At 40.8% G+C, this 26154-nt stretch overlaps 1 protein-coding gene across 2 annotated transcripts in view; it reads right to left on the reverse strand.

The window, feature by feature from the left end:
* LOC119897908 (RNA-binding motif, single-stranded-interacting protein 3-like) overlaps nt 1-26154 on the reverse strand; it is a 132349-nt gene that overhangs the window by 63774 nt on the left and 42421 nt on the right. For both annotated transcript variants that reach the window (XM_038711943.1, XM_038711944.1), the window contains exons 3-4: nt 18072-18130; nt 8209-8300 (exon numbers count right to left, since the gene is read on the reverse strand). In XM_038711943.1, the coding sequence (XP_038567871.1) occupies nt 8209-8300; nt 18072-18130 (151 nt within the window). The remainder of the gene's footprint in view (nt 1-8208; nt 8301-18071; nt 18131-26154) is intronic.

Genomic DNA, 26154 nt, shown 5'->3' on the forward strand with positions numbered 1-26154 from the left:
TCTCTCTTCACATCTTTGCTTGCTGTATTTTCTTCTTGTCTTGTTTATTTCACAACCAAAACATGCACCTATCACAAAGTAGATGTCAGTGCAAGCTGCAGGGTTTAATGGATAAAGGTTTCTCACAATGAATACAATTATATTCACACCAACAGTCTAATCTTGCTACAACTGCGCTCTAAGTAATTCACGGGTAATGTCAGGAAGTTACTTTAATCATTGTTAACTTTGAGGTTGCAGTTGCATTGTCAGACCTCTTACACTATGTGGTATGCAGCTGCTTCAAAGTCTCCGTACACTCGCAAGTATAAACTTCTTGCCCTGAGTTTGGCCAGGCAGCACATGTACCTCCACATCCCTCAAACGATGTGTAACGCAGCAGGAGGCTGCCTGCTAATCCCTTCCTCTTCTGTGTATTCATGTGGTTGCTGAATCTGTTCATGCACAATGCACCTGCTGTCGGGATGTACAATCATTAAACTCTTCGTCACGGTCACTCCTCTATGGGGGAGAACCCTTGTCTGGATACGGGGCCTCTAAGTATTCAAGTTCCTTGGCCAGACAAGCTGAGGCCTTGGTGACAATTCTTTACCCCATGTGCCACGGTCTGTGCACAAGTACAAGGAAGTGGAGGAAAATAACTATGCTACAGGTACAACTAAGGCCTAATGCATACAGAATTAAGGCAGCTTAGGAGACTTGGCGGCAGAATGAAACTGAACTACATTAGGCATACTATATGTTACTAAGGCAGTAATTCCCAGCCCTGATGTCTACCTGAGGGAAGTTTCCAACATTTCTTGCATCCACTGGTTTGTTCTGATACAGCACATCCGATACAATGATCACTTTCCATTGTGATGCTGCAGAGGTCCAGGGCCTTGTGGAAGGAATTCCCTGATTCTGCAAATGCTGCCCAAGGCTTGACACAAGCAGGACAGTATTATCTTCATGTTCTACTTACTGCCTCTAGTCAAAGAATTTAGGCATTTACGATTATTAACTAAAATTTGGCATAGAGGATGACATGGGAGTTGATTTTCACTTCTGTCCTGTCCCACTGCACAGAAGAATGATTCCCATCCCATCCCGTTCCCATTAAAAGCCACCGAAAATAGCGGTTATTCATGTTAGCTCTGTATATTTACATTTTACATTTACATTTATTCATTTAGCTGATGCTTCTATTCAAAACGACTTGCAATTGTTAATTGTCATAGGTTGCATGCCTTTGGAGCAACTAGGGGTTAAGTAACTTGCTCAGAGACACATCAATGTCCCGTGCTGCCCACTCAGGTTTATCTATCCCGTCCCAGTCCTGTGATGTATAGTGACAATGACTCCAATCCCACTAGATTCCCTGAAAAATATTCACCTTTTTAAGTATGACTGTAGATAAGTGGAGAGATTGTGGGAATCTACTAATCTCCATGTCCACTATTTCTACCTGATAGAGCTTTTATTCAGTTATACTGTCACGGATTATTTTCACAAGTAAAGATAAGTACAGCAGCTCACTTGAAACCATTGATATAACTGTTTTTGCTGCTCTCCCTGCTCCTCTTAACTGCACAAATGTGTTTATTATTTTGTTAATAAGATTAAGGATATAGCATCTCTTGTCAAACCTGTACTACAGTCCATCAGATGTGCACCTCAAAGGTCTCTTGTCTTTTTGTACTTCCACTAGTGTCTAATAACTTTGTCTAAATAACCTTTACTAAAAGATTTAAGGGGTGCGTTTTGGTGGTCACATGAGCAAAAACCTGAGTGTGGGCGGGTTTTGGGAAGCTATGGAGAAGGACTTTCGGTTGGGCGCAAGGAAGTTCTGGCAAACCGGAAAGGGAAGCAGAAACCAAAATCACTCAGCAACTGAAGGCTGGATTCAAAATCACATTGAAAGTCAACGTAAAAAAAATCAAATCACATGCTGATCCAACTTGCGTGACTTTCATCACGGCAACTCATAATGTGACTCACTAGTATCGCCCCCACATGCCTGTATGTACTCCTGACAAAGTCTGGGCATGTTCCTGAGGAGATGGCGGATGGTGTCATAGGGGATCTCCTCCCAGACTTGGATCAGGGCTTCAGTGAACTCCTGGGCCCAGATGTTCAAAAGTAATCTGATCAGATTTTGGTTATTGGATTGGATAAAAAAAAAGGTTTCTGAAATCGGATCAGATCACCTAATTCAATCCTGGTATAAAACTGGATCAAACCTACAGTTTGTGTTGTTCAAAACTTTTTAGTAGGACAGGGATCCCTTTGATCGAAAAAATCAGGATTAACCTGATCACAACAGAAGGGTGGATTCAGGGTGGATTTTAGGAACAAAATTTCAAACTTTCCAAATTTTCCAACATTTTTATCATGTAGGAGCCTACATACACATTTATTTATATTTTTATATTTTGCACTTGTACTTTACAGTGATAAATTATATAAAGTAGACCTATTACGCCATTCAGTACTGTAAAGTATTAAAATAAATAATCCCCCAAATATCTGTCAATATCAAACAAAAATAATGTATTTAATTTCAACTGTCACTTAATATTGTACATTAATTACAAAGGCACACTCATCAGAAGCAAACCATTCATGGGGCAAGATGGCACCAGTGTATTCAGCTTGCCGTCTGTCATCGCTATGTGTGTGTATAATCGTGCTGTTCCTAACCTTGATTACTCCAGGTGCCAACACCCTGCTTGTATACGATCGTCAGACTTTACTAGATCTTCAACTTTCAGCCAAGGACTTCATAAAGTTTGACCATGATGGCCACAATACTTTACCGCCGCTTCTATCGGGGATCCCAACATACCTCTGCCGACACACACTTCCGCATCCCCAGCGTAAACGTTAGGGGTAAACGAAAAATGATAAAGATAAAAATATATCTGGCAAGCTGCTCCAGGTCGGAGCATCATGAGGTCCCCCCCAGCCGTTCGATTCGGGGCTTTCTGAGTTTCTGCTGCATCCCCTCGGCCACAGATCTTGTCGCCCCCGCGGGCGCAGAGCGAATCTACGGAACCTGCGGCCTCTGTGTCGGGTCTCTAGATCGCTAGCCAACAAAACTTTCATCCTAAAGGACTTCTTCACGTCCCGGGGACTGGATTTCCTCGCTGTGACCGAGACTTGGTTGACTGCTGGTGAGTCAAGTGTCTTATCTGAATTCTTGCCACATAAGTGCTGCTACTTTAACTCCCCGCGGACATCAGGCCGAGGTGGAGGTATATTAACTATCTACAAGGATGTCCATAAATGTAGACAGTTATCGCCTTTGCCTCAGTACACTAGCTTTGAAATGAGCATGTTCGAGCTAGGTCGCTTCCAAACTGTGCTGTGCGCAGTGATATACCGGCCTCACAAATATAACAAGGATTTCTTAAATGACTCTTCCGGTCTCTTGATGGAAATTCTGCCTAAATATGGCCGTGTCCTTATTGTCGGTGATTTTAATATCCATGTGTGCTGTCCGGACAAACCAATGGCCAAGGATTTTTTAAGCCTTACTGACACTTTTAACCTTGTACAATCTGAAACTGGCCCCACACATGAACGCGGTCATATACTGGACCTTGTTTTATCATTTGGCTTGTCTGTTCTGAACGTGGAGATTTGTGACCCAGTGTTCTCCGACCACAAGCCTGTTTTATTTGACACTGCCTTGCACTACTGCTAAACGCTGCCGAGTTATTAGCCCTTCCACTGCTGTTAAATTCTCATCCGCCTTTAGCCAAAAACGCGTCCTACTGGACTCTATGAGAAGTGATCAAGAGGGCTTCAGCAAATGGTTTGACTCCAGCTATCAAATGGTAATGGACACAGTCGCTCCACTAAAATTTAGACAGCCCAAAGGAAAAAAAGAGCCCTGGCTAGATGGCAAGGCTCGCACTGTCAGACGTAAATGCCGCAGGGCTGAGCACAAATGGAAGAAGGACAAATTACATCTCCAAATTTTAAGGGGACTGCTGGCGCCTATATCAAACAACCCTGAAAGAGGCTAAAAGAAAGTACTTTTCTGAAATCATTATGGCAAACTATAGCAAACCTCATGTTTTATTTAAAACCATTGATTCTGTTCTTGACGTCCAGCAAACTGCTGATATCTTGGATTCCGGCTGTGAACAATTCCTAAATTACTTTACTGACAAAGTCAATACTATCAGATCTCATATCACACCCTCAACTTACGATCCGTTATTCTCTGCTGACTGCACTGCCCCTTTTCTTTTACTAAATTTGAACCTGTCACGCTGTCTGTATTACAATAAATTGTTGGGCAATTGAAACCCTCAGGCTCGCCGAATGACGCTTTAACACCGAAACTGCTCTCGTAAAAGTTTTTAACGATATATTTTTAGCAACAGATGCTGGTGACTGTGTGGTCCTTGTGCTTCTGGATTTAACAGCTGCCTTTGACACTGTGGACCATCAAATTCTGGTCTCTCGTTTAGCGCGATGGGTGGGCATTACAGGCATAGCCCTAAAATGGGTTCAATCCTACTGGAAAGGTAGGACATTCAGTGTCAACTGTGGTGACTCTGTGTCTACCATGGCGCACCTCTCCTGTGGCATCCCGCAAGGCTCAATTCTAGGCCCTCTTCTCTTTTCCCTTTATCTCCTCCCACTTGGCTCAATACTTAGGAAACATGGCATCTCTTTCCATTGTTATGCAGATGACAGCCAGATCTCTGTCCCTTTGAGTAAGGATGACACTCTCAGACCAGTGTTTGCATGTCTAGAGGACATAAGGTGGCATAAGATGGCTCTCAACTTCTTAAGTTTTAATGAAAACAAAACGGAGGTGATGGTTTTTAACAGCACCCCTGGGACTCACTCCCCTCCTCACCTCGATCTAGGCCCCCTAGCTTAGTATGTCACGCCAACCGTCACAGACCTACGAGTCAAAATCGATGCCGATATGAAACTGGATAAACACGTTGGGTTAATGGTTAAATCTAGTTTCTTTCAATTAAGACAGCTGGCTAAGCTGAAACCGATTCTTTCTAAGCATAATTTTGAGACCGTTATACACGCCTTTGTGACTACTAGACTAGATTACTGCAATGCACTTTTCGGTGGGATGAATGGATGATCTCTCGTCCGTCTCCAGATGGTACAAAACGCTGCAGCTTGTCTTCTAACGGGAACACATAAATAGGAACACATCTCCCCAGTTCTACGCTCACTCCATTGGCTACCCATTCAATTTAGGATCAATTTTAAATTTCTTTTACTGACTTTTAAATCCTTGAATGGCCTTGCCCCCCCTTATTTATCTGAGCTGCTTCATCCTTATACACCCACCCGTTTGCTCAGGTCAGTTGACAAACTTCTCCTGAGAATGCCTAAAACCCGTCGAAAACTTAAAGGGGGCCGTGCTTTTGCAGTGGCAGCTCCGAAATTGTGGAATGCTCACATGCTCAAAATATCCACAGTGTATCTGTGAATAATGGTTATGATTGTTTTTCTTGGATTTGTTGTGCATCAGATGGTCTGACTGTTTAAAGAAATTGAAAATGGAAAGAAATGTCTGTGTTGTTTTATTGTGCATTTTCTGTCTCTTCAAATTAAAGTCACTCGACGCTGGCTGTTCTACCTGTTGGTCTTTATATTATTAACAGCCTAGGTTGTGACATGAAGTCCCATTTAGAGCACTGGAAATCTGGATTTGGTCATCCTGAAAAGTTTGTATTTGGATCAGGGTGATCCAATCCAACGTTGTTTTGAAAAACTGGCACAAAAGTAAAATGGATTACGTAATCCTGGATAGCATAACATGGGATTTCCAAATCCGGATCATTTTGATAGAATTCACAGCGGCGTCTCCAGACTCTTTCAAGTCTGTCAAAGGTGCTCAATGTGAACCTGCCCTCAACGAGGCGCCCATGGTGAATGCCAATCAAGCTGCACAGTGCTGGGCTGTGAGCACAGATCACACTTGAGGATGTTGGCCCGTCATGCCACGCTCATGGAGTCTGTTTCTGTAGCCTGTTGAAAGTCATTTTGGAGGCCTCTGGCAATGCACTTCCTGTTCCTCCTCGCACAAAGGAGCAGATGCAGGTCTTGCTATTGAGTTGATGCCCTTCTACAGCCCTGTCCAGCTCTCCTAATGTAACGGCCCTTCTCCTGGAATCTCCCTCATGTTCTTCAGACTGTGCTGGGAGACACAGAAAACCTATGGGCCATCCTGGAGGAGCTGGACCACCTATGCAACCTCAATGGGCTGCAGTGACAAGAACTAAACAAAACTAAAGAACAGTCAGTCAAGGAAGGATAAGGAGTGAGCAATTATCTGTGGCCACCACCTGCAAAAACATTTCTTTTTTGGGTGCTTGCTGTTGCCTCTTCAGTGCACCTATTGTTATGCTTCTATTCCCTGAAGTTTAATTAACATGATGTTATACTGTGATGATTAAGTGTTCTCTTGATTTTTTGAACAGGGTATTATTATTACATTTCTATCAAGTCTGGATTATTTAACTTACTAATACTTCCCAAGTTTAGGTTCCATGTTTTGGGATATGTGAAAAGTAAAGCTCATGACATGCTTGGCTGAATTTATCTTTATAGATTAGATCTCATGAGGACATTAACATATACGCTATGTTTGACCCAGCATTTCAGTCCAACACAGGCTCGGTAGTATGAGCATCACAGCTCTATCTCTAAACATTTCTCCAAACCTCACCTCCCCGAAAATATGAAAAATGTGCCTGTCATAGATGTCTCATCTCTCTTTCAAGAAAGCTAATCATCTCTTTTTTGTCTTCCTACTGCCACCACTGCTGTCTTTAGCCTGTCTTGCAGATTAGAACTAAGAATAAAAGTTTCTTCCCAGCTAACTTATAAAACCTCAGTGTACTCTGAGAAGGATGTGGGAAATGGCATGAGTTTTCTCTGTGACAAATTTGTCTCAGTCTAATTGGTACTGAGAGCGTTAAAACCAAGATTTTGTCAAACCCCAATTAAGCTGCTCAACTTACAAAATGTTAGGGGCTCGAGTTAGAAATCCAACATCAGTGTTTTTGAGACTGACTTTCTCATTGCACTCTGATCCAGGAAAGTTAGCTGGGACATCAGCAGCTCTGTGCATAATTAGTTCATGAAACAGTAAGAAGTCTGTGTAATTTCATTTGGAATTGACTCCTTGCCCTCCTTTCAATCCCTCCGGAAAACTCAATCTCCAAGGAGTCGAGGGTTCTTCTCTCTTTAATAACAGCTAAACACATCAACACTGCTCTTCCACATGCCCCCCAAGCAGTTAGGAACAAAATAAGAGATGGAAGTCTAATGAAAAGAGGTTTAATAGAAGAGCAAGGCAAAGGTGGCTCAGAGGCTTGCTGCTGTTTAATTCAATGGGATGCTCCTGGTGCCTGAAGACTGGCCCATTTTAATTGCACTCTTCTCTCATTTATAAAAGGAAGTATGCAGTGATACAGCTTTAATGAATCTGAAAGCACGGCAGGCTATTCAGTGTCTTTCTTTCGCACGCATTGAAGGATAATGTGATTGTGCTGGTAAGGCCCACATGTTTTGGCACGACATTGTGGCATACCACTGCCAGCTATACACATACACACACAGACAAACACACACACACACACACACACACACACACACACACACACACACACACACACACACTAAACTACAAACACAACCATTGGATGATTACTAGCATTTTAGAAGAATATAGAACCGATGCATGAGGAACACATAAGAAAATGGTGAAAGAAAGGAAAGAAAGGATACAGGGTTAAAGGAAACTAGCTCAGCCATCTAAATTATCGGCTCCACCCTTTATCCCGTTTTTTCGGGAATGTGATCAATAATCTCATCATGACCATGGTCGTTAATCATTAACTCTATATGGACTCAATCAATAATCTCATTATTGACTTAATCAAAGCTGCACCTATCAGTCTCACATGGATCAATGTAACAGTATAACAGACATACAGAAAATTCTGTGATGGTTATTGTAATTATCAACATTGAACTACTGTTGTCATTATTATTACTGTGACCACAAATAACATCAACCATCATCACTGTCATTATGATGACCACCAACACCACCCGGTGTCTTCAGGGTTTACAGACAGTGACTGAGTCTACCTGGAGTACATAACCACAAGAAAGCCAAACAACAACAAGTAAAGCAGACCAGAGAGTGAAGGGCGGGTTGAAGCTTACCTTCGCCATCTGTGCCTGGACTCCGCTGGCTTTGAGCGAGGCCACAGCCTTCTGGGCTGCTGCAGGGCTGTCAAAGTCCACAAAGCCATAGCCTGTACATCCACGTACACACACAGACAACACAGAAGAAGAAGATAAGGAGATGGAGGAGTCAGGGTGAGGAGAAAGGGATTAAAAAAAGAAAGAAAAAGGAAATATCAGTCAATGTTATTCTGAATATTACTGAGCAAAACCAGTGAAAATCCAAGCCCATGTTTCGTTTTCAACACTGAATAAATCCCAGAAATGTGTCAAAATCAAGTCAGGTCATGTATTAAAGAAAGCTGCTAGTTCACCCATTTAAATGCATTTTAGCAGAGAACATCAACGGGATTGGTGTCATAACAGTAACTCTTGCCATCTTGTTTATGATCCAACAGATCCTCTAATGGCTACACAAGTTTTTGTGTACTACGGCTCTTTTTAATGAATTCATGTCTATGTTTTGTAATGTCTCTAATGTCTTTCAGTGTACTAATGGCTGCCCACCATTCATTTTCTGTAGATGTATACATATTCTATACAGTGTGTAGTGACTCAATGCTGAAAAGCTTCTTTACTTTTGCATGTAAAATCCACTGGCTTCCTATGGTCTTACATTCTATATCCAACTGAAGTGCATGCAAGCTCATATCCTCCCTGTGAAACACAAACTCTGTCTGTCTGTAGTGGTCAGTGCTGTATGCCTCTGCACCAGCGACATCCTCTACATTTAATGTAGCAATTAAAGTGATTCAGAGTCTTGTTTAAACAAATAAAGACACAAAGAGAATGAGCATCAGTCGATTTTATTACGATGTAGTCTGCGTCATTTTGTGTACCTCGTGTACTTTTGTGTGTGTGTGTAGTGTATCTGTAAGTTGCTGATGTCTAGGATGGGCCCTTCAGGAAACTCTGAAGGACAAAAGATCTGAACACACACATAGCATCCGCTACTTTCAAAAATACACCCTGTTTTATTGGATAACATGGATGGGGCTGGAAAAGACATCAAATAGACAGAAAGAAGTAAAAGCTTTATTGTTAAGCACCAAGTCACCAAAGCAATTTCCTTGTATGTGTAAACCTACTTTTGATTTTGATTCTGCAGTACCTGAGAGTTTGCGTGCAAATGAGTGTTGTATGTGAACAAAAGTGAGAGACTGATTTTGACTGTGTCTGTGTAAATGAAAGAACAATAAAAAAAGAGACACTGACACACATGCATTAAGCCAATGAGAAAAATGTTCAGAAAGCACAGAAGCTTTGAAATTCCAGCTGCAGTTTTGAGTGGGCTGCATGTTAACACAATTAAATGATCCACATTTCAAAAGCCTCACTCATTACAATCCTAAATGTAAACATGTTAAGAATGAGGGAATAAACCATCCCTCTCTCTCTCTCTTTCTCTCACACACACATCATTCTGAACATCTGTTCTGTCTGTCTTTTCCAGGACTTGGAGCCGTGTTCTGTTTTGCTGATAAGCAGATGATTTTTTTATTGTTCAAAGGCAGCAAGCTGCTTTCACAGCAAGATATGTACTGCACACACAAATATTTACACTGTTGCTAATGAGAAACCCATAATTTAGCCAAAATAGGATAACACAAATACACATGCAAGTTCTTACTGTAGTATGTACACATAGACTGTGCAGACATTAACAACTGTGACAAACACACATCCAGAAAAGCATAGATACAAATATACAGTATGCAGAGTAAACAGATTCATAAATATATGCCAACATGCACACCACATTCACAAGCACTCAGGTTTTTTATCTATATTTATCTAATTAGGGACACTAAAACAGCTGAACTAATTGAGAATGCACAAACATACAGTATTCATCAGTAGCCTGGCAAGATGCTTTCATTTTATAACAGAATTTTTGAAAAGTTCCACATCTCACACTTTTAACTAATGGGTGTTTGTTTAACCATAGACTGAAATAAAACCCAAAACCCAGTTCACAATGGATAATTCAATCACCAAAGTCCAAATTATTAGTATTTTGTCTGATGGCAGTAGTACCAGCAGTGGACATGGTTGCTGAAGTCGAGTGACTGTATTGAAAAAGCTGGTGCTTTAAAGGGGAACTCCACCAATTTTACACATCAAAGTCTGTTCACAAGTGTATACTGCTGTTGGGAAATACTGCTGCATTTGTGGAAAAAGGTGTATAAAGCATTTTGTGGCTCCAGAGGGAGAAAACCGAAACATCTAAAGTTACGTCATTTGAGAGTTGACTACATATTTGAACATTTTGAAAATCTGGGGTGTGGAGTTACAAAGAAGTGAGGTAACAGACCTCTATAGCCCTCTCCTCATCCTTGCTTGAGCATGGTGGCTCTTTGTTACATTACCTGCTGCTAGCATAAACCCACCCAAATCTCTGAACAATCCATTGGTGTTCGTGTTTCATTCTGGGTAAATTGTAGGGATTTGTTGAGTGTCACTTTGGACTGCATGTTAGAAAAATGGTCACAACAATGGTCCCAAAAGTTAAGAGAATATCATCGTCCTTACCAAACAAGGAACAGGATACATAAAGATAGTGAATAGTGAGTTCAAAGGATAGTTTGCAAGCTTTCAACGGCTGCAACGCCGTGTAGCTACGCTGTACGCACATAGCCATGCATTTATACTTGTGCGTCGGTGTGTCCGTCATTCTGCAATTACACCCCCAAACCCTAGTCGGCGGTAGCGCTACAGCGTCCACTGTGTTGACTTTGCCGTGCCGTAATGTGAATGGGGGTAAAATTTTCTACATGCGGCTGGTATAGCCTTTTCAAATGTTATCGACCGAGTGGATCACATTCTGATAGTGAAACAAGTAATTTCGTTCGGGTTGTGACACTCAAATATATTGATCCACCGTGTTACAGACGCTGCTTTGGCCACTAAGTTAGAGTTAGAGGCAATGTCATGCTATCCTTGAAGTATTGTATGTATGTATGGTAGGGTAACCTTACAATGATTATGACATAATTTTATATCAAGAATCATAACAACAATACTATATACTATAACTTTTAGGAACTCAGTATTATGATACTCAGTTATATCTATCGATCAAGCCAGATGAAACTCATCAGTTAGCTAAACTTCAAATGTGCCTTCAGGATGTTAAAACCTGGATGACCTGTAATTTTCTCATGTTAAACTCAGATAAAACTGAAGTTATTGCTCTGGGGCCTAAGCACCTCCGTGACGCATTATCTAAAGATATAGTTTCCCTGGATGGCATCGACCTGGCCTCCAGTACCACTGTGAGGAATCTTGGAGTTATCTTTGATCAGGACATGTCGTTTAAGTCTCACATTAAGCAAATTTCAAGGACCGCCTTTTTTCACCTACGTAATATTGCGAAAATCAGGAACATCCTGTCTAAAAATGATGCAGAAAAACTAGTCCATGCATTTGTTACTTCTAGGCTGGATTACTGCAATTTCTTATTATCAGGCTGCTCGAAAAAGTCCATCAAGACTCTTCAGCTGATCCAGAATGCTGCAGCACGTGTTCTGACAGGAACGAGAAAAGAGATCACATTTCTCCTGTTTTAGCTTCTTTGCATTGGCTTCCAGTAAAATCCAGAATAGAATTTAAAATCATTCTTCTTACCTACAAAGCTCTTAATGGTCAGGCACCATCTTATCTTAAAGAGCTCATAGTACCTTACTACCCCACCAGAGCACTGCGCTCCCAGAATGCAGGGTTACTTGTGGTTCCTAGAGTCTCCAAAAGTAGACTAGGAGCCAGAGCGTTCAGCTATCAAGCTCCTCTCCTGTGGAACCAGGTTCCAGTTTGGGTTCAGGAGGCAGACACCATCTCCACATTTAAGAGTAGGCTTAAGACTTTCCTCTTTGATAAAGCTTATAGTTAGGGCTGGCTCAGGTGAGTCCTGAACCATCCCTTAGTTATGCTGCTATAGGCCTAGACTGCCGGGGGATTTCCCATGATGCACTGAGCTCCTCTCTCCTCTACTTTCTCTCCCTCTTTATGCAACCTCATCCCATTATTGCATGTTACTAACACAACTTCTCCCCTTTCTGGTAGTCTTGTGCTTTCTCGTCCCTCTCCTCTCTCCTCCTATCACTTCCTGCAGGTTTTCTGACTCTGGAGCTGTGGAGTCTGGATCTGTGGTTGCGGGTCACCTGCTGCCCCCGTGTTCCTGCTCGACACCCTCTGCTGCAATGACTATTGTTGCTAGTCTTATTGTTATTATTGTTATTATAATCATTAACATTACGACTGTTACCATTAACACTATTATAAATATCTGTACCATTTTTCATTTAGTCTATAGCAACATCACCTTCACTGTCTGTACCTCTGTGTTTATATTGTGTAGGCTGCCTCCCTCCTCTCTCTCTCTCTCTCTCTCTCTCTCTCTCTCCTTCACCCCCAACCGGTGGAGGCAGATGGCCGCCCACCCTGAGCCATGGTTCTGCTCGAGGTTTCTGCCTCTTAAAAGGAAGTTTTTCCTTGCCTCTGTCGCCTAGTGCTTGCTCTTGGTGGGAACTGTTGGGCTTCTGTAAATAGCATCATAGAGTACGGTCTAGACCTGCTCTTTTATGAAAAGCGCTGTGAGATAACTGTTGTTGTGATTTGGCGCTATATAAATAAAATTGAATTGAATTGAATTGTCTGTTTTTATTTATCTGACAGTGGAATAGTATTTTGATTATGAGGTATTAGTATAATACTATAGGGATTAGCATATTTGCACAGCTGTAATACAGGTTATTTTGCTAAAGTTGAACACAGTCAGTGGAATATTCATAACTAATGGTGGTAACTTATTGTGCTAATAGAAGATTCTGTAGAGTGAAAACATAGCACTTAGGTGTAATCTGTCAATTCTGCCAGTTTACGACCATCAAACTAGAGACTTGCAATGTAACCAAGAGACACTTCTTGGAGCTGCTCTGTTTACAGTGATTTACCAATCAACTGTGTAGCTCATATCAAATGTGTGCTTGGTATTACAGTGCCATAAAATTGAGTCCATGTCTCAGGAGTCTTATAAACAATCTCTTAATAAAATATTGAGCTGTTGTAGATGTTGGCATGTAATCTAGCTTTGACTTGCACATTTTAGTTAGTCCTTACATCTAAAGATGCCTGCATGTCAGCTTGGGCAGGCAAATATGTCACATTATTCACTGTTCGATAGGCATGAATGATAGATATATTTTTTCTCCAAGTGCTCATCTCAGTGACATTGACTCATTGTAATAGAACATCAGCCTTGAAACTCGCCATTTGAGTTAACTGTGTTTCTGAAAATGTATTTGCCCCTCTCCCCAGAGAGGTCAGAGGTATAGTATCAGCGATGGAACACACCCCAGGAGCTGGTAGGGACTATAGATATAGAGGGACCACTCTTCTGCCCAACATGTCATTTGTAAATGATCATATAATCTATACACTAAAACCTTCCCGTCTTCAGTTTGGTGAAAACTCTCATCTCTCAAGCGATGGGTCTTCTGAGCACGATGATAAGGACATTTCCAGAGAAGGGAAGAATGAAAATAATATCTTTGAATTATGTAATCCTTCACATTTGTGCCCCGTCCCTCCCATCTGTGGCCTTATGATGACACAGAGATGAAAATTCATCTTGCTCAGTCAGGCCTGACAAATATTCCACTTGTGAATGGAAAAAAAACATTTTATTACAAAGTGCGCACACACACACACGAGAATACACACTCATATGCGCTCATAGACACAGATGGAAGCACAGATAAACACAAGTGCGCACACAGACACACACACCCATCCCTAGCTCCCATCTAATCTCCTGAGGTCCCAGAGTTCCTGGTCTTGGGCCATTAGAATGGGCTAACTGTATACAGAGGGAAAAGGAGAGATATGGAGTAAAGGAGGAATGGGGGGGCAGTGAGTCGGTGGGAGGGGGAGAGAGTGGCAGACAGAGAGAGAGAGAGAGAGAGTAAGAATGAGATGAGCAATGGAAGAGGGAGGGCGGCAGGAGACATGGAGACCGGAAGAGGGAGGGCGCTTGTCTTTCGGAAATGGAAATCCTTTACAATCTAAAGTGGTTTCCTCTCCCTTCCTTCCTCCATCCTCTGCTCTGTGCCCTCTCTCTCCCCCAAAGCTCCCACGCTGCTAAATAGAAAACTGTCAGTGTTTTTAACATTGAGCCTGCTACAAATCTGAGGACTTAACAATGAAAAGATTTATATTATTTCAGAGAACAACACTGAAATGACGTTTAATATAACAGTAATTTGCAGGACAGTGTTTTTAGGGCTATCGTTCTAATGTATTCATATTAATATGTGCTATATTCATATATTTACATATTGTTCTCGAGAGAAATCAACTTTTCAATGACAAACAATCAAACAAGCCTTGAAGCCAGTTTTGCACTGACTGAACAGCGCTTGGGGGCGTTTTAAAAGCCCAGGATTCATCAAATTTCAGAACACCACAATAGCACTGATATGAAGTAAAATCATCACAGATATTGGGAGCACAAGGCTGTCACATGACAAAAGCTGTGTACAAACTGACTGAACACCATCCCTGCAGACTGCAAAGGATGAAGTCTGTGTTTATTTACCTGTCTCTTTGTCTAGCTCTCTCACGCTTTCCACCTCTCTCTTTCTTCCTGAAAAGAAGAGGCTGTCTGCTAAATCATCAGTTTCAAAGGGTCCCCTTCCTTTTCTGTCAGCCCCAGGTTATTTTTACCCCCACCCTCCACCTCCCCATGTCTCCCCAATCCATCGCTCCCTTTCCAAGAGAACTCACTGTGCCAATTTGTACTCTCTTAGTCACGCTAAGCACTTATCTTGTCCCCACTGAATGCCTCTGCAATCAAACCAACACTTATCCGGTTGTAAGGCATTCTAATGGCCGACTGATAATGAAACGCCTTCATTGTGAGTTAACAACTGGCTAAGAGATGTATGAAGTCTACATCACAAGCAGTGAAACTGCTGATGAGGGCCACAGCCTGTAAAAATTGCTTATGTTGCTACAGCTGCAGCTGCTGCATTCTGGGGATTGTGTGCATTAAATAATAAGCATATATGTATTGCTGGATGTGTCGGTTTACACTTTGATAAAGTCTCTCTAATGATTAGTATTCATAAATATTTGAGCTGACACAAATAAAAGTATAATAAAAGACAGTTAAACTATTTTGTGTTTGAGCTGCAAAGTGTTATTTAAATTTAAATTTCACTGTTTTTTGTATATTGTTGATGTTTTTAAATCTAATTTTGACACATTTGTTCATGCCGTGCACTTTCTAAAGGGCACATTACCCAGGAGCAGAGGTACCTTTCTGACTCTTTGCCTATTGTCCTTGTATATCTTTAGCTAATCTGTATTTGACTCTAACATTTGATTTATGTGCACACATACAACAGCTCATTCTTGCAGTTGCATGCCTTTACAGGTGACTCCTCCAGCTACAAATTCAAACCTTCTGTATTGATTCTTAGCTCAACTACGCTAGCCCACAAAAATGTGACTGCATATGTTTTAACCAGACTGTGAACTAGCTACTTAAGTCTAGAGCCATTAATTGATGGTGCAAATCATCCGATGAGCTGCTGAGTATTAAATGCCAGCCCTTCGGTCTTTTTACTTGCATTATTAGTATTGGAAGCAAATTCCACTCACTGAACTATTTATCTGATTTCTGACAGAAATCCAAGAGAGATTAACATGGACAGCGGATACACAGGCAGTTCTGTTTATAACTGCATTGCACATGCACGGTCCACACAGACAGTTGTGGACAAAAGGCAGATGACAAGCTGGACACTCCCGGCCATGCAGATGTGGAAGGTACATATTTTGAGTTTAAGTGGTGTTATTTTATAATTTTTCCTATTGTCAACAAAATCCCATGAGACCAACACCTACAATACGTTGATACGTCATTCAATACTTTCCTACTTCACTACCCTGTCTGTAGCTCTTAGCCTCAAGCCTGTTCATTCTTACGAAAGATGTAAATCTTTAAGGTCACAAATTCAGTGTATCTTTTATTTTATTTTTTTGTAATTGCCTTAAACAAGTGGACACTGTAGTTTTTAGCATACATAACAGATGTATATATTGTATTTGGTGAGGATTATTTTCAGCTGCAAATTAATACACATTTGGTGCTTTATTGAGTATTTTTGGGAACAGAAATGTATATACAAAAATGACTCAAAACAAACCCCTGTGCCCATGTCCGTGGTAATGAAGGAACATGTCACCAAGTGCCAACCAAGTTTATGGATGTGATCAAAGGAGTTCTGTGACACAGAGGAAAACACAATATCATGCTTTGGCTACAATGACAATACTTGTTATAGTAGGATCAAGTCATCGGTGGTCTTTCCATTGTATTTCTTAACAATAAGAAAATTATAGAATATTGCCAATTAAGCACTGTATGTAAAATGCCCTTTTCAGATGCAATGTGATTTAAAATAAAACATATTGTTTTTCATTCTCGAATCATACTAAAAAGAAGCATGAAGCCATAACATAATAACCAAGAGTTGGAGTACTGAGGCTGTATTGAACCAGGTTTTTAAAACTGCATTTCAAGTAAAACCAATGAACAAATTTAATGAGTTGAGAAAATGGAAGAATAACTGATAATTTTGGTTTTAGAATTTTGTGCTTTCCCACCAGCTATGCTGTAATGATGTCAGGACAGGCATTTCAATATGCGTTCAGGTCTCAACGCCATATTTGATAATGTGATGCCAAAGCAGGTACTGGAATGATGAAGACTGTAGGATTTATATAACTGGCCATGAGAAAGATCCAAGATAATAACGGAAGTAAAAGAGTTTTCAGGGGAGACTCAATGACGTTTGGTGTTCCCATTATAAAGTTAAGACAGGCAGGACAGCATTCATTTACTCAAAATATTTTATCTTAAGCAATCAGAGCGGATGAAGACTCAAATTCGTATTAACATCTCTGTCATCGGTATCAAACTGGCTTTTCCTTCACTCATACCACTGAAGCTGATGTGCTGATTACAGTGCATTTGTGCCTCTTGTCCTAAACCATGTCAGTATACCTTTCAGTACAGCCCTGGCAGATGAGCAGCAATCATGCTGAACACATGCTCTTGTGTGCCTCTTCAAAAGCAGGCAACTACAATCATATTGATTAGGGCTTTGTTCAGACCACTCCAACAATCAAGCAGACCCTCATCAGAAGACACTTGAATGAGCCTCATTCACCACGGAGACAATTTTAAACACATTGCTATCGTATGGTGTTCTCCGTTTTGATTTGGCTAATGACAACAATGCTTAGCTCTAAGTATCATTAGGGTGCAATCCTGAAATCAAGATAAGTAAAACAAAATAAAGGTACTCTAGAAGTGCATCATTTAGATAGATTATAGGATGACATGCTCATTATGGCAGTTAATACTGTTGTGTTGTATACAGTGTAAAAACACAAACCCTTGCCACATAGCCAAACACACATTTCTGAGGCAAAACACATGGACTTGCAACGGTGCACTGGGTGACTCGCACAAGTCATTTGTTGTCATTTGACATCACACTTTCTGTTCACAGTCATTTTAGACCATAGTAAAAACCTTTGGGGATTGATTCAGTGGGGATGCAAAAATGTACAAGAGGAAGGGATATATAAAAACAAAACCACTCTCTATAGTGCACTCATTGATCTGCCTTTAAGCTGCCAAGTTTATTTGATTCTCAACTGATGTTATTCAGCTTAAAGTCTCATCTCAAAATCTGAGTTTGTGAAGGACAGGGTGACTTTGCAAGGCAACAGATAACCACACAAGATAAAGTCAAAGAATTCTCACCCACCTTTGCATTGATTGGTGTTCTTGTCCAGGATGGCCTTTGTTGACACAATCTTCCCATATCTGTAAAAGCAACAATAAACATTTGCATTAGCTGTTGAATAACTTTTTTATTATTGGTTTTTTTTTTTACATTGGGAGCAATATTTGGTTGTTGTTTGAGTCTTATGCAAACACATTTTAGCCACGCTGCAAGGCTCTAGTGTGTCAGTCAGTCATTTTGTCCCTGTTTCAGGCTGAAATATTTCAACAATTAATGGATGGATTGCCAAGAAATGTTGTACAGACATTCCCCAGAGAATTATTTGTTGTGATCTTGTGATCCCCAGACTTTTCATTTGGTCAACACATCCTCATACCATCCTCATACCTAGATGACAAAATAGGTCAATTGTCCCAAAACCTGACTGTTCGTTCCCCAAAATGACATATATGACAGTCCAGTGACGGGCTTACTGGACCGGAAGTACATGACAAGTCATGTGACATTAAACACATGGTTAACGTTGTGAAATGGTTTGGATTAGGCAACAAAACTGTGTGGTAAAGTTGAAAAGTTAAAGTTGAGTTAAAAGATTGTGGTTTGGGTTAAAACAAGTACATTATGTATGTTGTAAGTGATGTAAGTAACATGACTTAAGTACGTAACGTTATTTAACCTACCGGTTACTTGGTTTCACACGGAACTTGAACCTCAGTCTCCTTGATTAAAGTCTTGAGTTTGTTTGACCCATCTCTTCTTACGCAGATTTTGCCGATTTTTATACTATGTCACCTGACTTCCTCCTGTGCAACCATCATATGGCCACTCAAGGTCGTGGCCTAACTTGGGCAAAGTTTTCATATAGCACTCAGGTAAAAGTTTTAATTTGTCTAGTGACATTTCCATCAGCTTTGTTTTGTGTTTAGTGCAAGTAAGCAAATGTTAGCATGCTAACATGCTAAAATAATGGTGAATATGGTAAACATTATTCCTACTAAACATCAGTGTGTACCTTGCATAGACTGACAGTGGTACCTAGGCAGAAAAAAGCAGAATTTAAATTCAAAAAATGTTACTTCCTCAATGTTTAGGTGAAACTGTAAAGATGTTTTTCAAGAGGACACAACTGAAGAATAACATAAAATAAAATAGGCCCACAAAATTGGAGAAAGCCTGACTGTAACAGTTTCTCGGGGTGTCCACAAAACAGTCCACCTCAGTTACAAATTCTGTCTATGCTTCTATCTATCCATTCTGTCCTTATCTGTTTCAAATCCCACCCGCTGGCTTCAGAAGTTAGAACACAGACAGTACTGTCTCATGAATGATGATGATAACCAGACATCTGTATGGCAGCCAATCTTGCTTGGAGGGCCTATAAGAGAGACAGACAACCTCCATACCTCTTTCTATCTGTTCTCTCTGCCAACTTTTAATGTCTCCTGTCTGTTTCGCCACCTTGCTCTCTGTCTTACGTTTGATACCTCGGCTTCTCCCTTTGTCTTCTTCCCTTATTTTCTCCTCTATCCCACTTCTATTCTCCAGCCTTCTGTTCTCAGAAAGAAGTTAATAATGTTTCTTATCAGCCCAGGTCTTGAGAAGTAGGAAACAGACAGGAAAGTGAGAAAGAGGCTGAGAAGGTATGAGGAGAGAAGAGAGAGAGAGAGAGAAAGAGAAAGAGAGAGTAAAACAGGGGGGGGGGGGGTCAAAGAAAGCTTGGATCACTGCCTGGTTCTGTGGATGAGCCTTTTTAATTAATCTTTTAACACTGCTGCACAATGACTGACTAGCTGGCCAAGTGACTATCAAACAGATTGACAGACTGACAAGCTGGCTCACGGCCACAGGTGAGGGAGTATATTCACTAGAGAAAAACAGGGAAACAACTAGGAGGGAGACAGAAGCGAAAGAGAAACCAGAAAACACAATGTGGGAGGTTATGAGCTGAGAGGGTGAAAAAAAAAGCGGAGGGAGGGGGAGAGAGACTCGGAGGAATGAGAAATAGACGAGGAGAGGGAGCGCAGTCAGTCAAAAGATAAAAAGAGACACTGAAGGCAAGGAGGAAGCAAGGTAGTCAGGGAGCGATAGAGAGATAGTAAGAGGTGTTTAATAAAGAAGAGATCACTTAGTTGTCACCATCAGGAGAGTCTCTGTCAGCCAACTGCTTCTATCAGTGAGAAGAAGAGAACAGAGACTTGCTCACACCACCCTGACAGCCTCACATTAAACTCTATTGGGACAGGAGATTTTAGAAATAAAGACGGAAAAAAAGGCCTTTAAAGGCTGATATCACACATAACAGGACAGCTGAGCAGCTTATGATCTTGAAGTTGGTAGAGAGAAAATCGCCACTTTTTGTTTTCAAACAGTGCTCAATTTTCACCCATTTTCCTGCAATTTAAGCTATTTTTAGGGTATTTTCAAATCCACCGATTGTGACTGGATAAAATCAAACCTAATCTTTGTCAGGATGCTGTTTGACAAAGTCATGGCTTGTGGTAAACAAGGTTGTTAGCCTATGGTTTGGGGAGCAATCCAACCATTGCAGACAAAAAAAACAGTCTGAAAAAACAAGGCAGGACTAATCGCCCACACATATACGTAGAGATAAACACACATGCAGACGTACACGCAAGGCAACATCACAGATCAAAAACACCAAAGCGGTAATCACACACATTACACACAACCATCTGGCAATAGCCGGCTCTTTGTTGACTTCTGCCTGACTGTGATTCAAACATGGTGTGTGTCAGTGTGTGAGTGAATGTGCCTGGACATATTTAAGTATACAAATACTTGTGTGGGTGTGATTCCTTGCAATTGTGTGTGTGTGTGTGTATGAATGCATGACAAAGATCTCATGCACCATCAGTGTTCTGGCAGGTTGTTTTTCCCAGCAGAAAAGTGAAACATTTCCAGACTGTTTGTTCGTTTGTGTGTGTATGTGAGTATTTGTGCATGTGTGTGAAAAAGAAAGAGACTGAGAAGGAGCGAGAGAAAGACAAAGAGAGAGATACCTGGCTCGACACATTATCTTATCTTGGAAAAATATGTTCACAGTCGTCTGTTTTTTACAAAGTGGAAAACAAATACGGCATGAGTTTAATGTGTGGCTGTGTGTGCATTATTGTCAGAACAATGTGTGTGACATTCGAGTATGAATCCACCTGTTCCCTCTGTAGTTAGCTGGACTGGAAAACAAAAGGAGAGGAGAGGAGAGGAGTGATGACGCCATGGCCTTGGGGAAATGTCAAATTACCACAACACTGCGCCATCCAAAATGGCGTCCCACTCTGGACTTGATTCAATGGTAAAATTTCATTTTATCCAGAAAGCTACAGCAATTATTGTGGTGAAGAAATGGAGGAAGGTATTGATAATAGATCAGATGAAGTAAGGTTGAGTGCAGAATGTCCTGTTCTGTGTTCCAGTCTCAGCTGGGACATTGATTCCAGCAGAAGCCTGGAGCCAGTTGAAGTAACATCAACCTGCACTTGACCCAACAGCAGTGACACAAGGCACTCATAAACACTATTCAAATACTAACAACATACCAACAGAGGACTACAAGGAGCCAGATGGTTAGGGTTAGCATTTCCTTATTCCATTACTTTCCATTGTGCCAAAGGAACAGTAATGAATAGGTTCTGAAAGGAATCTGAGTATGTAATTTGCTTCCATTGGATGTTCATCATGAATAAAGAGCCTACTATGGAAATAAAGTGTGAAGCAGCAGTGGAGCAATTTTCCAACAAGCTTGAAAAAGTGATCTAAGCCACAGCTAGATCTGGAGTTCTGTAACCAAACTTTTCTCTTCCCTGTAATATAAATAAAAGGATGCTCTTTCTGTGTTTTGAGTCATTGTATACAGGGAGACATGGGGCTGAAAGTATATTTCCAATCTGCTCAGTTGATTCCCATCCTTCCCCAGTTACGTTTGTAATTGTCAGTCCCATCCAGATGACAACACTTTTACTCCCAATCCTGAGATTTCCTGATGTGTGTATAACACAGCTTGTACCTCAAAACACGGGTAATTCTGAATCCAGACTTTTAACAGAAGATGTGATCATATAACTGCATGTTTCTAACCATAACAATAAGAAGTTGATTTTGCACTTTGGAGTGAAATCCTTCAAATTCATTGATATTGCCTCGCTACATAACTCCTAACCCTGCAGAAATATCTACATTTGGTCAACAAGTTGTGTTTATGTCATAGAGTACTTGCCAGGAGTACCTTGCTAACCTTAAATACTCTATTGTCTTTGGCTTCATAATGCTAGAAACTCAAACAGCACAATACTAAGCCAGAAAAGCACACATTTCCACAGCATCAGCCTGGAGTTGGGCTGGTGGGGAGATTCACCTGTCAGGCTGACTTTATATAAAAATCCTTTTAGGAAAAGCTACGCGTCTTCTTTAAGACACGGAAACTCTTTAGAATCCTTTCCAAAACTGAAGTTTTGTTTTTTTCCACCAAGAAATGCGATACACAAAGAACAGTAAGACCACTGAAATTGACAGTATTTTCCAGGCTGTCGAGATTTGAGGTGGAACGTCAATATGAAATTCAGTGCACCCAATTTTGGCAGGCTTGACAAAATCTGTGTGCACCCAGGCTGTGTGTGTTTGTGTGTGCGTGTGTGTGTGTGATGTGGTAATGACAGTCCTCAGAGGGCCCTCACAGCAGCAGATCTGTTTTCATTTCCTTGTGGAACACCGTCAGCCTATGGATGCTCACTGTTTGATGTCTACTGAACCACAGTTACCACACACACACACACACACACACACACACACACACACGCATCATTTCCACATTCCTCCATAATGTGACTGTATATATATATTATGTATATGCTCTGTATATGCATGTTCTGTGTGTTTGTAAGCGGTGTGTGTTCTGTCTTGGGCTATGCATGTGTTTGAGTATGAGTGGGAGCGTATGCATGAGCGTACACACAGGTTGGTCTCTGTGTGTGGCATCTCCTAATTGGGGATACAATACAGCTGTCTTGTCTCTTGCATTTCCCTCATTTCCCCGCGTCTCTGCCAGTTAGACACAGAGGACTGAGAGAGTGCAGTGCTTTCAGAAGTCTTCGTATTCATTCTTCATAAGTAGTTTAACATGTTCAGGTGCTATAAAGAAATGAATGTGAAAAGGTAATGTGCTGGGGTTTCAGAAGATTGTTTGATGTCACTGAAATATTAAGTTTATCTGCCAAAAGGGCTTTCAATGAAGTTTCAATCAGTAGCTGCAAGGTATAAACAAAAAGCCATTATATTTTCAGAAAAAGCATATTTTTCTTTTCTTTTCTTATCCTTATTTTTCTTTCATCTGATAATACTATGGGGTATTGATAGGGAAGTGTGAACTTTTGCCATAAAGATATATGTCAGACCAAATAGCCGTGTATTACTCTGTTTAAATTCAGTATTGGGTAAATTACATCCCTGGCCATAAGTCTTCAGAGAGCTCAATACTGTCTACATTATCCTAAATATAGGATATTTTTATCAATAAAACAGTTAAATTAAGTTCGACAACACCAGAGTGTTGGCAAAAGAACATGACTGTTGACCCTAAGGGCCGGGTTTTTACTAGAAAAGAACAAGGTCGTAAGACGCGTTGTTCGACCATGTCGGAAAAGGTGATCATCATAAAGAGGGGCAAGGCTAAATAATAGTTCAAATGGGAAAAACAACGCATGCATTCTGACAGTCTCTCCTGGAAGACATAATTATAGTGTCGCACAATAAGTGACAGAAATAGATGTGTAACTGCTGAAAAATTAGAGGTACAGAGAGAGATGTTTAAACCTTGCTTGCTTTGTCACCTCTGAACATGCGCCCCCATTTCCGCCATTGGAAAGTGTGTGTGTGTGTGTGTGTGTGTGTGAGACCACCTGGCACTTTTGATGAAGTATACTAGCAGCTTTACCCTGCTGATTTGTAGGTACACCTACACAGGTGATTTCACTTATTTGGCTGATTAGAGCTCCTCTCAGGAATGTGTGGGCATGTGCTAACTGTGTTTGATTGACACATGCCTCACTCTCAGTTACTGTACTTTTGTCGTTCTTATGTATGCATGGAGTTGGGTGACCTCATGTTATTCCCAGCATATATCTTGTCATTTGCCCACTTTCAAGTACTGGCTTAGCTCCATTCTCCTATTTTTTGAGATTTTTTTCCCAACCTACCTAAAAGGGATGTCAATAAAGGAAACTATCATTGTAACAGTATCAGATAAGAGTATCAGATGTAGAGCAACATTTCAGTCCATACTGTATTTGTAACTCCGTAGGAAAAATGGACACTTACCAACAATATTACTGCTCCTATTCAAGGAAAAACTTGAAGCAGTGTTACTTTGTCCCCAGAGTTTTGTTCATTAAACAGTAAGATAATTAAAGATGGAATCTTTCTTAATGTTAGATAATACTAATAATAATTTCAGGACAGAAAGATATTTCCAGGGTTCAGGTTTCATATCAATCAAGTGCTACCAAAACATCAAGAACAATCGTGTGAAGCTTTTCAAATTTCCATGTGCCAATCTGAAATGGTTAGTCAGAATCAGAATCAGAAATACTTTATTGATCCTCAAGGGGAAATTCTTTTGTCACAGTTGCACTTGTCAAAGGTAGATAGATAAAGAGTATATAAATATAATAGTATAAATATATAAAATAAAGACAAATATAAAGGCGTGTGGGTATGTACAATATTTACATTATTAAGAATTATTATGGTGAACCAAAAAGGACAAGTAAATAAATAGCAGCAGAGAATATTGCACATTAATTATTAAACAGGTAATATTGGACAGAAAATAGGTAATGAGGTCTAGTTTAATAACTGTGTCAGACGCTTAAAGGAAGAAGTTATAAAGTTTGAAGGAGGAGTTATAAAGTTTAAAGTTAGAGCAAGACTTTGTTGCTGATGATGATTAATGAGATATTGTGAACTCATTGAGTGTTTTATATTCTTCTTCAGTGTTTTCTCCTTTGAGTGGCTTTGAGTGGTTAAAACTTGTCCTTTATCATGATGGATGGACGGATGGATGGATGGATAGATAGATAGATAGATAGATAGATAGATAGATAGATAGATAGATAGATAGATAGATAGATAGATAGATAGATAGATAGAGAGTAGTGAATCAGTGGTAAGCCTGAGAGAGACAGACAGACAACAAGTGTGAGTGAAAGCGAGCGAGCAAGAGAGAAATTGCCCTTGTGCGCCACTTTAGATTCCGTTCACGTTCTGCTCTGTCCCCAGACGTTAAAAGTGTGTCCATAGTTTGGGCGACCGGGGGAGTGATTGGAAATGTCAGCTGACAACAGCACTTTTCACTGACACTCTGAGAACTGGCACAGAGACAGAGAAAGAGAGGGGAGAGGGGGGATGAGGGATAGAGGGAGGGGGCAGAGAGAGAAGGATGAAGGGAGGAAACAAGGAGGATGACAGAATGGGAAAGGAGAGGATGGCACTTGTGGGCGAGCCTGTACGTAAAAAAGCCTCACTTGGTAACAATAAGGATGAGGACGACATTGATTTGAAAGCGCGCGTGTGTATGTGTGTGCATGTGTGTGCATCAGTGTCAAGGGACTGTCCCTCTGTTATTCACTGTAACTGTGAATGAAATGCCTGTTTGTGTGTGCGCATGTGTGCATGTCATGTCAGTGAGTGACAGACAAACTGCCACTCAGTCTATTTCTGAAAGCCGGAGAGATTTAGAATACCAAGGCTAAGACTGCTGCCCAACTGCAAACACCCTCTCTGACTGACCTTTCCTAAATGTTACTGGCCACTTGGCACACTGACTGGGCCTCTAATGAAACTTTTATTGGCCCCTATTTTTCACCCTGTTTCTCCAGAATGCCTCCAGGGCTAAGCTGAAATACAACAGGCTTGAACTGCAGCTGACACGCAGAAGGACAAGGTATGGTGTGGAGCGTGTGTGTGTGGTAAAGTCTTCACATTTAATCTTTATCTTCCTTTCTTTATTCCAAAATCAATTAGATCAGTTAGAAATATTTACGAGATCATTTAAAGCCCTTACCTGCAGAATATTTAGCTCAATATATCATTC

The sequence above is a fragment of the Micropterus salmoides genome, unplaced genomic scaffold (genome assembly GCF_014851395.1).
Source record: "Micropterus salmoides isolate LMB-PRFRI ecotype aquatic unplaced genomic scaffold, ASM1485139v1 Ms_hic_scaffold_11, whole genome shotgun sequence".
In the NCBI taxonomy this organism is placed as follows: Eukaryota; Metazoa; Chordata; class Actinopteri; order Centrarchiformes; family Centrarchidae; genus Micropterus; species Micropterus salmoides.